At 41.2% G+C, this 11,500-nt stretch overlaps 1 protein-coding gene across 1 annotated transcript; it reads left to right on the top strand.

Moving 5' to 3' along the window:
- The first annotated feature begins 9,030 nt into the window (after positions 1-9,030).
- LOC129187664 (twist-related protein 2-like) lies at positions 9,031-11,106 on the top strand. Its single transcript, XM_054787244.1, has 2 exons — positions 9,031-9,755; positions 10,538-11,106. Exon 1 carries the CDS (start codon positions 9,222-9,224, stop codon positions 9,723-9,725), a length of 504 nt encoding a protein of 167 aa, XP_054643219.1. The 5' UTR covers positions 9,031-9,221; the 3' UTR covers positions 9,726-9,755; positions 10,538-11,106.
- Positions 11,107-11,500: the final 394 nt, after the last annotated feature.

The raw sequence follows: 11,500 nt of genomic DNA, 5'->3' as shown, positions 1-11,500 counted from the left end.
TGTATATCATGGACAGTTCCATTCAGACCACAGTGTACGGGTGTCCAAAGTGTGGCCCCGGGGCCATTTGTGGAGTTGACATTAATAACACAAATCTGACATTCAGGCTGTTTTTGTTTTTTTAAATACCGTACAGTCAAACCTCTGTTTTCAAACACTCCAGTTTTTGCCAAAATTATGCACCGTGTTTTGTACACTGTCTCGGTTACCATACAATCTAATCCGTTTTCCCTGTATTGTAATTGCTACGCTCCTCACCATCTACGCCAACTCCAATCTTCAATAACGGTAAAAGTATTGTTCAATTTTTGTTCGCCATTTAGAATTATTTCACATTCTTTTCTGCATGTAAAACTGTAATTATTCTCTACAAAATGTGTATTTTTAAAAATATTTTTGGGTTTCTGGAATGGATTAATTGGATTTACTTTATTCCCCTTGTGAAAATTTGCATCGCTTTTTCTTTGAAAACCCACATTATATAACTTTTTAGCAAACTGGATTAGTTTTTGCCTTTTTTACAGGTCGAAAATGATCAAAATGGCCTCCCACAGCCTTTGATTTTTCATTATGTTACCCTCAATGGAAAAAGCTTGGACACCCCTGCAATAGTGACTCACATTGTGTGACGACATTTCTTCAACCAAATTCTCACCAACATGAAATGGATTCATGGGAATCCGTGTTGTTGGGTTTTATTTTGCTATCCTGCAAACTGCATCCATCTGTATCCGTCCTTCTATGAGTCAAAATGTCCTTTAAAGCACTGTATTTAAAAAACAAGGTATTTTTGGTGACACAGGTGACCGTGAGTCAGTGACAGCGGACTGTAAAGGCCTCCCCTTTGTTGACATCCGCTGGTCTTCACCCTGCTTGTCCCCGAGCACAATCAGCAGAATCAACAATGCTGCTGTTTGTCTAGTCTTCTTCTTTTAGGCCTCTCCCCTCCCTCCAAAGGGTCTCAAGGCTCAGATTTACCTCACAGTAGCTCAACCCCACTCAGGCCACCTGGTTGATATGTCGCCATGTGAATGTGGACCCGACCGCAATGCTAACCTTGGCACCAGGGTCACAAGTGCACAACTAATTACACTCTGCTATTTGTGCAGGAGGCTCCACCAACAGCACCCAAGTGCACAGTCCCTTGTCATTTGTTCAACAAATTCACGCTGACCCCATCAACAAGTCCTGCACGCCTCCCTCCCCCATCCCTCGTTCTCTCCCTCCCTCCAGTTTGGCCTGGTTAAAGTTCAGATCCTGGAAGTAGTACATGCATAATGAATATAATTGCCTTAAAACCAACATAATTGCTCCAGGGACGCTGTTTTTTGTAACTGTCAAGTCAATAAAGTGTATTTGAGCTGAGATTGGCTCCAATGCATCTCGCTACAGATATTGCTATGGGTTGCTTTAGTATTTATTTATTTAACCTTTTATTTTTTTTTTTCATTTTGCCAGTCTCATTGTTTGTTTCTTAAAAATGTATTCATTTTTTTAGGTGACTTGTTGTGGATTCTCAATGGTGTTGATTCTCTTGTGTTGACCTTGGCTTTTACTGAGGAAAGTTGCATCCCACATCACGCGATGCCACCTCAAACTGCTCACAAAAGTAACAAGTCCCAAATGGGATGCTCGTTTTGTCTATGGTATGGTTTTGAATCGGTTGAGAAATGTGTGAAAAATGGAACTTTGAAAAATTGCCCAGACATTTTCAATTGGAAGAGTCTCACAGATGGAGATCCAGTCATGGCCAGAAATATTGGTATGCCAAAGATGCCAATGTTTTTGTTTAAATTAGGCTGATTTGGTTGTCTTCCACACAGGCATGGCCAAAAACATTGGCATCATTGGTATGCCAATATTTTTGGTCATGACTGTATGACCATACCTACCTTACCTGATGTTATTGACTGGGCTCCATGCAATCGACAAGGGTGTTATGGGGAGGGTCGTCGTATTACAATCTCGAACACCCTAACCCTAACCCCCAGCCCTAATTCTAACCATAGCTCCAAACACGAATTCCCTAATCCCAACCCTGGCCGTAACGCCTAACACGAACCCCCGAAACCGAACCCTAACTCAAACCCAAACCCTAGCCCATTACTCAGATATTCCTAATTGAAAGGATGTGGAATGTTTTGGGGCACCTTGTGTACTCAAACCGGATCTAATAAGAACTGCTCATTCGGCTAATGCTAATAGCAAGTCAGACAAGTTATATACAGTAGTTGTGGTATGTGGTATGTGGTATGTGGTACTGTATGTACGCCAGGCTTGAATTTCCAAGAGGACAGTTTTGGCCTGTTGTGTACAGTATTTGGGGATGGTGGTGCATGTCTATGCGTGTTTAGGAAATGGGGGATATTCGGCCCTATTCCCCCCTCCACCTTCACATATCAAAGTAAACACTGACAGTGGGGGTCCCTGGTATCCCGGGCCCCATTCCACACAGGAGACAAAGCAGCGAGCAGTGAGTCTGCATCACATTAAACAAAGCCTAAACGCTTCAAGCTGCTACACACTCCCAATTAAAGCTTTATGAAAGGGCCCCTAATGCGATTTCAGAAACACCTTGTCATCAGCCGCTAGCAGGGAAGTGTGGCTATGAATGAATGCTGCTCCCGCGGTGTACTGTAGCCGTCTACGGTTTTATTGGCCAACGTGTACCTGCCTTTGGTTTCATGCATTATAGAGACCTCTCCTCAATACAGAATCATTCATGAACTGACAGTTTTGCGAGTTCATATCAAAGGAAAGCTGGTTGCGCAGTTTATGAGCATACAATTAAAGACTGAAATACAGATTTTTGTTTTTAATCACGGCATTGTTCCTTCCACATGAGGTAATCCTTTTCACATCTTGCGTCAACTGATCTCAGAATTAGCTTTGCAATCAAGGCTGACGTGCGAGTTGTTGATCTGGACCGACTTGTGAGTCACACTTTACTGGAAACAAATGCTCAGTAAAAAAAAAAAAAACTACGTCTGTTTGGTTTTTGCTCACAAACCGATACCAAAATGCCTTTTGCTAACACGAAACACACAAAAAAAGCTAAGTCCAAAGGCTTTCTCTGTAAAACAGGAAGTACGCAATTAGTGTCTTGGCTAAAATTATTTAGAATTGACTTAAAATAAACAGCTTGACAAGAGTTTTTAAAACAAATGTCCATTTCTAACCTCAAAGAACACAGTAATGCCTTGCAACGAGCGCATTACCCTGATGACATGTACAGGCATACAATGAATTATCGTACCGAAATAAGCAAGTGCATCTTAGCATACCAAAAATCCGTAAGCGCTAAATGTTATCGCTGGTAGATATTTTAAAGTGCAATGTGTAGTATAATAATCATACATGTTTTCATGAAGTAAACTCAAGCACTTGGTTGTCATTGTCTAAGTTTTTAATAGTTTGTTTTTGAACATCAGTTTTTTACTGCATGTAAACATATTTTAACGATTTGTAGCATATAAAGTTGGACAACCAACAGTCAACGGCAATTCATTCCACCACTGAGTTTGCTAATTAGTCAGATGTGGGCTTACATTTATCTTGACTCTGGTCAGTGTGGGCTTTTTTTTTTTTTTTTTTTTTTTTTTAGTATTTGATCAATTGAAATTAAGTCACACGCCCGAGTAAGTAAGTCACGTCACGTATATCGTGCGTCTTCCTTGTTGGGTAAGATCATTTGTCCAGTTGCTTTTACCGGAGATATTTAACTTGCCTCCATGCTTGAAAGCAGACTTTCTATACTTTTAAAGTTTGCGCTCATTTTAAGGCTATTCTAACCAATTTTAGTATATTTTTTCTCGTTTGTGAAAGCTGACTTTTTGAAGGGTTTGTTTCCAGTGCGGTATAGATCTAAACACTTGCTCTAATAGCCTCCGTGGGGTCACAAGTAGCTTGAAAAGTGATAGACGGTGTATTCCGAACAATGAGAAGCAGCTGCAGGCTTCCTCTGCTGAACATGCTTGGTGCATCTTGAACCACTTACACACACACACATCGGAGAGGGCATGCATGAGGAGACAGGTGTAGATAATCAGGTGATAACGTATACAGCGCTCGGGCACACACATTTGCGAGAAGGCAGGCTTCAGATCCTCAGGCCAAGATCATTTGGGGTGAGCGCCACAAGCGTTTGCGGGGGTTGAAGTCCAAGTAGAATCAAAGATTACTGATCCTGGCGAGCACATGGACGGTAAGATTCCACTCATCACACTCTAACAAATCATCTCTTCCATAACGTCACTCACATATGCAGAAGCCTGTGTGTCAAGTTCAAAGCCTTTCCAGGATCGTCCTGCGTCCCTCTGCCCTCTCCGGCTTTTTTATCCTTCCTTTCTTTCTCTCCTCTCCATTTTCTCATCTTTCAACACCAGGTCTCAGGCTCCAGAGCATCTACGTCTGGACGTGTAGGATGGAAGTACAGCGTGCTCTGATATTTTTCATCTGACGGATGATTTATTCCGTGTCGGCCACCTGTGTCTTTAGCCTTCGGGTCTTTTTGGCTTACAGTCTCACTCATTTCCATATTTAAAAAAAAAAATAAAATAAAATTCCATCTCTATCAGGAGATTATCTGAGCCACAGAGACGAGCTTTTCTCTCTCCCAGCAACACGTGGATGAGGTACAGCACTGACGCCCATACGTGGGACGACTGGATGCTTTTCTGTGTTCTCGGGTAGAATTTTTCCAAAAGGTTAGACAAAAATTAAAACATGCAAAAACTGAGGCGATTTTCCCCATTTTTTTAAAATAATGTAAGTCCAAATCATCTATTCCACACACCCAAAAATTATTCAGCAGTCGCACGCAATAAAAAAATGCACCAACAGAGAGTCAGTGCTTTGTTTGGGCGCTCGATGACACAGCACAGCGCAGTAGAGGGTAGATAGTCTAGTTTGTTATGTGCGACACTGTGCAAAAACCCAGGCAAAAATTGGGCAACATTTTAGACGAAAACTGAATCATATGAGGGGCATGCAAGAACCGAAGTTTGACCGTAATGACAAGTAAATGTTTGAATGAGAAATGTATTGCAAACAAACATTACAGCGAAATAGGCTGTTCATCAGATGACCACAGCCTTTAAAAGCCAAAATCTTGGCAAAAATGTGGATTCTGTGTCATTTTCTGTCAGCTATTCACACTGTCATGATATCTTGATGGCAAAGGCAAAAAAACGTTCTGTCTTTGAGCTTCATGAGCAAGGCCTCTCGTGGCGTGCCGTTGCTGCTGACGTCGCACGCAGTAAGAAAAGCGTTTGAAATTTCTTAAAAGATCCTTTTTTGAACATTTTATTTCTGTTTTAAGTGGGGTTCCGGGTGGTTTGAGCTACGGTCTTAAACTTTTGATTAGCCTATTTCCGTTTAATGCTTCTTTGCTTACTCAAAACCTTTTTTGTCTCACTCCCATTTCTTCTTTTTGCATTTTCAAGCTCTGCTTCGAACCTCCCTCAGCTCAAACAGTACAAAATATTAAATATTGCAGTTTTTCCACTGGTCTTAACATTTTGATCAGGAGTGTATCTGATAATATCCGACATAAGAGCTACAGTACTACAGTACTACAGTACTACTACTATTTACTACTAATTCTGCCCTTAATACGTTTCTGTCAGAAACTGTCAGTGTAAATATTTTACTGTGGTTGTACTTTAGTAATACTTTGTAGTAAAGGTGGATGATACTGCAAACAATTCCCCTCCCCCATACTTGATACCCCCAAACCCCAACCCCCCCACACACGTACGCACGCACATTTACTCCCTCTGAGGAACGCCGGAAGATAAAACGAATACAACTCATAACAATAAAAAATGACAATAATAAAACACAGAGACACAGTAAGCGCTATGATTAAAAAGAGAGTAAAAATAATAATACAACAAAAATAATGTAACATCGTCCTGTTTTTTCCAGTACAGTACTTGTGCTATGGTAGGTCTTTTTATGGCATGCCTGTGTTTATCCTGTATGTTAATGGTTACCCGAATCTTGCTGGCTGCAAAACAAGTTTACCTTCGGGTACCAATAAAGTAACCTTTGAACCTTTGAGTGCAGCGGATATAAAAAGTTTTTACTTGAACTGAACTATCTCATCAACCTCGTATCCATCCGATACCGGTGGAAAGTAAAGGGACACAAGCACCTTTTGGAGCCTTGAACTGTGACATTGCCTGCTGTTCAAACCCTGAAGATTGCAGTCAGATCCCAATGGTTGAATTAGAGTAGGGATGCATTTCAATGAGCGTGGACATGAGGAAAGCTGTCATTCTCATTGTTCACAGCGGGCCTCTTTGAGTCACTCTTTGCTTGTCATTGCCGGCAGCGTGGATGGAAAAGTCCAGATTGGGGGCCCCTGCTCCCTCATTTTGTTCATGCGAAGCGTTGGATGTGAACGCAGTACCTCAGAGACACTGTGCAGAACCTCCCTCCCCATGGCACGCAGGGCCCCCTGTAGGTCTGCAAGCAGGCTTGAGTGCATAATCGTGGAAAGTTTATGTCCTCCGCTTTTCATGCAACGGACAAGCAACCGATGAGCTTTACTTTGGCGGCTGCATATGTGACACGTTCACACGCGGTCCAGTCAGCCCCGCATCCTGCCTTGCATTGAACCTGCATTCACACATCCCCGCCAACGAGCTTAAAGCCCGAGCTGTCGACTCGTTGTCCAGCGCTGCTCTTAAGGAGTCAGGGAGTGAGGTTTGCCAATGTACTTTTTCACAACTGCACCAGCTGGTACCCGTCACACGAAACATTACCTGCATGAAAATGTAGACCAGCAAACATGCAACCTCGGGTTGGGCTAAACCTGCAAAATTTGGTATTGAGCCGATCCCGAGTGAATACAGCGCCAGTGCTGCCGATACCGATACTGATACCTTTTTACATTACATTTTGCAACATCATTGAATGATTTTGTGATTTTGCTTTAAATTTGTTGACCATGATTAAAACACGGGATAAATATTTTCGGCAATAAAAACAAAGTATTTGTATTAAGTTATTTCTAAACAATTTAACAATACGTCGCTATGACAATATAAGACAATGTAACAATATCAATGAAATAATACGATTATTCCCTTTTAGTACATACAATTGTTTGAGCAAAATAGAGCAAAACTTTTTTAAAAAATAAAAAAAATAAAAAAAGGAAAACTTTTTTTTTGTCTTTAAAAGGCCTCCGGTGTCCCAGTTCTTGCCTGAGCTGAGTTTTGGTTTGTACAAAGACATGTTTAAAATGGATCAGGTCAAGCTAGAATCGCTCTGATACTGATACTGTCCTTTGCATCAATACTATTGCTATTTTGATGGCTCTATTTAATATGGAGATGCATTCAGGACCCGTATAAAACCTCTGGCTCAGACTTACAGAAGTTTGAGGCATCAGGTCTGCAAGCTCCAGGTCAGCAAACGGTAAAAAACGGTTTCAAAATGTACAGAGACCATCCTCCCTGGTAGTCTAGTGCCTATATCCACACATTATTGAGGTGGTTTAGTTGAACTGATGTGAAAAGTAGAGTGTAATTCATCTCAATTGCTTCCTAATGTGAACCAGCTTGATGAATGATTGACTTAATTAAAGACCTAATGAACACAGTGAAAATAACAATAAGAAACATTTGTATTCATTTCAACAGAAAACAGATGCTGTAATTTTCACATAATGTATCACACGCAAAAAAACAAAAAAACCAAAACCAGCAGTTAAATGACCACAGATTTGAGTTACTTCTCAGCATCGTATCGACAGTATTCCAAAACATGCACAAACCTCAAGAGTTCAGTCAGCTGATTCGGACAAAGTGTGCATATTGGCAGCAGATGAAGTCAGCCTTATATAATGTGAGCCATGTGTGCTGCTCTTTGCAGAAGAAACATGACATGTCAGATGAAGAGGTGGACCTCTGACAAACAGCATGGCTGCATGGACGCCATCCACTGGAGGTAAATCTGCAGACATGCACGCTCTCCTCAGTTAGTTTAAGGCCACTTCCTGTTTGACTTCCACGTTATAGGCACCCCGAGACCTGATAACAGCAGAGATCAAGCATCTCGATTTTCCTCTTGCCTCAAGAATGCATGTGGAAAAGAGCCTCATGGGTCTTTCACTCTTTTTAACAGCATTTCTTTACGTTACTTGCAAATTGTAATATTATTCACAATATTTCAATATAGGGAGAAGCGCGGCCTGCGTTGTGAAAATGCTACCCCTTTTCAAAGTGTGTCCAAAGTGTTCTTTTTTATTTTATAATTCAATATTTATACGTTTAATTTACGGGAGGCTAAAAGTAGGGGTGGGCCATCCTGCAAAATCTTGGTAGTGAGCCGATACTGAGTGAATATTTTGCAGATACCAATTCTTTTATTTTAAATTTTCAGTGTCGTTGATTGTTTTGTGATTTTGCCTTTAATTTGTTGATCTCGATAATAATCAGATTAATCAAGAACAAATATTTGAAGAAAACCAAAATCTTTTTATCAACAAACTTATTTGGGAACAATTAAATGTAATAATATATCAATGTAAAATATAATGATATATTCAACAATATAATATAATGTAACAATAATAAAAACAAACAGAATAACAAAAGTATTCACTTTTATTGCGTGTTTGAGCAAAAAATCTATCAACAAATGGCTCTCCTTCCAATCCTTTGGCTTTTTGCCCCTAAAGCGCTCCTGTGTCACGTGTTCCCTGAGTTTGTAAACAATATAACAGTATGTACATATGATCATGTCAGCAGTGTAACAAGATAAACAACACACAAGTACACTCATTTTTGGATTGAGGAGCCCAGTCCGAGCTAAAAGTCACTTTAAAAATATCCGTCAAATAACGACATGGTGTGAACACTAAAGTGGAACACATAATAGTTGTTTTTGACTTATAGCAGACACAACCAAAAAGGCGCACAAGCTCCCCCTCCAACCCCACAAAGCCCTCCCCTTCCACCCTCCACAAGTATTTAGCATCCCAAACCAGGATAAGGTTTCCAAAAAAATTGGGAAAAACTTCCTGCGAGAAGAGGAGAGGCATGCCAAGCTTCAGTTTGAAGTCAGTCTCCTTTTAAGCCAAGGCGCACTTCGAAGCGCGCACAGTCCTCCAGGTTCTTCTCCCATCTTGACGGATACTTTTTCTCACCACGGCTTCAAAGGTGGACACCGTTTTCTCCTCTCCGCCCTTGCATTTCTTCAAGAAAGAAATGGAGGAGGGCTCCAGCTCCCCGGTGTCCCCGGTGGACAGCCTGGGAAGCAGCGAGGAGGACATGGACCGCCAGCACAAGCGCTGCGCCAGGAAGAGGACACCCAGCAAAAAGTCCGCTGAGGACAGCAGCAGCAGCAGCGGCCTCAGTCCGGGGCCTGTGAAGCGGCCCAAGAAGCCGAGCCCGACCGGCACGCAGTCGTACGAGGAGCTCCAGAACCAGCGGGTGCTGGCCAACGTCCGGGAGCGTCAACGAACGCAGTCTCTCAACGAGGCCTTTGCGTCTTTACGCAAGATCATCCCCACTCTGCCGTCGGACAAACTGAGCAAGATCCAGACGCTGAAGCTCGCTTCCAGGTACATCGACTTCCTGTGTCAGGTGCTGCAGAGCGACGAGATGGACAACAAGATGTCCAGCTGCAGCTACGTGGCCCACGAAAGACTCAGCTACGCCTTCTCCGTGTGGAGGATGGAGGGTGCTTGGTCCATGTCTACCTCCCACTAACATCTGCACAGCTTCAAGGATGCCCAAGCGGTACGTTGCACGCAGATGACGATGGACACCAACACATACATCTAAACACTTTTTACTGCTTCTGACGTCATTTTAAACCTAAATAATATTAAAAAGCCAGGATGTAGAGTATTAGTGACTATCTGAGGCACCTTTATTACGTTGTGCACCCTTGACGAAATACTCTACACTTTCCTTTTTTTAACATTATAATCTATCAAGAATAATCGATTCCTATTTGGAGTAGATCGATAATAATAAAAATGCACACATTTCCCCAGACTATACAACCTACCAATCCTTGCTTTGCTTTTAATTTTTAATTCCCATTTTCTTCCGTAAATAACCCGGCTGCACCAAAATACCAAAAATGCAGCTGCGTTTTGCTGTGTGCACACCACAGGAATGGGCATGAAAGTGCTGGACAATAAAAAAACGCAGGCCCATATTAACAAGAAGGGGAAGATATTTTGGAGGATCTGTTTTTGTGTTTTGATTTTTAAAATACAGAATGCTGTGCCCAAAATGACAGAAAAAAATAGCTTTTTTTCCCTTAAAATAAAAAAATACTCAAATAAATATAATCGAAATTAAATCAATCAAAAAAACATTTAATTTGGTAGCAGACAAAAAATGACCAAAGGAAACATCCAATTTAACTTTGGAGGTTCCTCAATATAAGCTCTTTTTATTTTGTATAATAGGAAATAACATTTCTAAAAATGTAAATAAATCATGTTTTAAAAATCCATTGAATGCTATCACCAAAAGATTTTCTCATTTCATTTCTGCTTTTCTTGCAGACTGTCTGAACTCTCCAAAATCAAATGGATTATTGAGCAGCCCACGGACCTGAGTGGCATTGAGACGTAATGTGACACACACACACACACACACACACGCGCACGCGCGCACGTGTGCATTGAGGAGTGTGTGGCTGCAGACTGACCACACTGCCTCTGGAAGGCTGTTGTTGAGCTGTTGAAAGACGAAGAAGAAGAAAGCAAAGCGCTGTGGTTGAGGACGATAGCGCGGATATTCCAGCAAAATCTTCATGAAGGATATATATTTTGTTCCCCAAAGACTTTAAAACCAAAGTATATCTAAATGAATGCATATTGTACATACCTGTGTAAGTGTACCTATAGCCTGCAAAGGGACCAATGCATCATTCGCAGACATTCTTTGAGTCTCCAAACTCTTTTTGTACATTTTTGCTTATTTATTAAAACATATTTTTGAACAAAAAGTAGTGTTTTGTGTCTTCATCCGAGTAGCAGCTGAGGATTCGTAAGCACATGTCAACAAAATGTATTTATTTGCAGGGCTTTTTCGCATCTCCCTGATAGTTGGAGTGTTATTAGCTCCAAAATACCCGCATGGTTGTTTCCTGCAGCCTGTAGGAAAGTTGGGCAAAAAAAAAAAAAAAAAAGATCATAAAACTCGGCTTCATTAAGAGTGGAGGAAATTCGAGCCAGTTTCAAACTCGGCCATATAAAAAAAAAAAGCTTGTCTGCTTGAATAACCAGTAATCATTTCAAATGCCTGTGGGCCTTTTAATGAGCGGAGAGCCCCCAACAACCAAGATAAGAACAACAACACTGGCCTTGCAAATGACTTAAAAAAAGAACCCCAACTAAAGTAATGCCTAAACTCTTCAAACATTTTGTTTCCCAGACTTAGTTTGATGCAATCTAAAAACCGCTGTGAAAGAACTTCATTGTTGAGGTGAGGCCACTGGTGTGACTGAAAGTCTTTGCTTTCAC

This window comes from Dunckerocampus dactyliophorus, chromosome 9 (assembly GCF_027744805.1).
Source record: "Dunckerocampus dactyliophorus isolate RoL2022-P2 chromosome 9, RoL_Ddac_1.1, whole genome shotgun sequence".
Classification (NCBI taxonomy): Eukaryota; Metazoa; Chordata; class Actinopteri; order Syngnathiformes; family Syngnathidae; genus Dunckerocampus; species Dunckerocampus dactyliophorus.
This window is presented reverse-complemented; position numbering and strand designations above follow the sequence as displayed.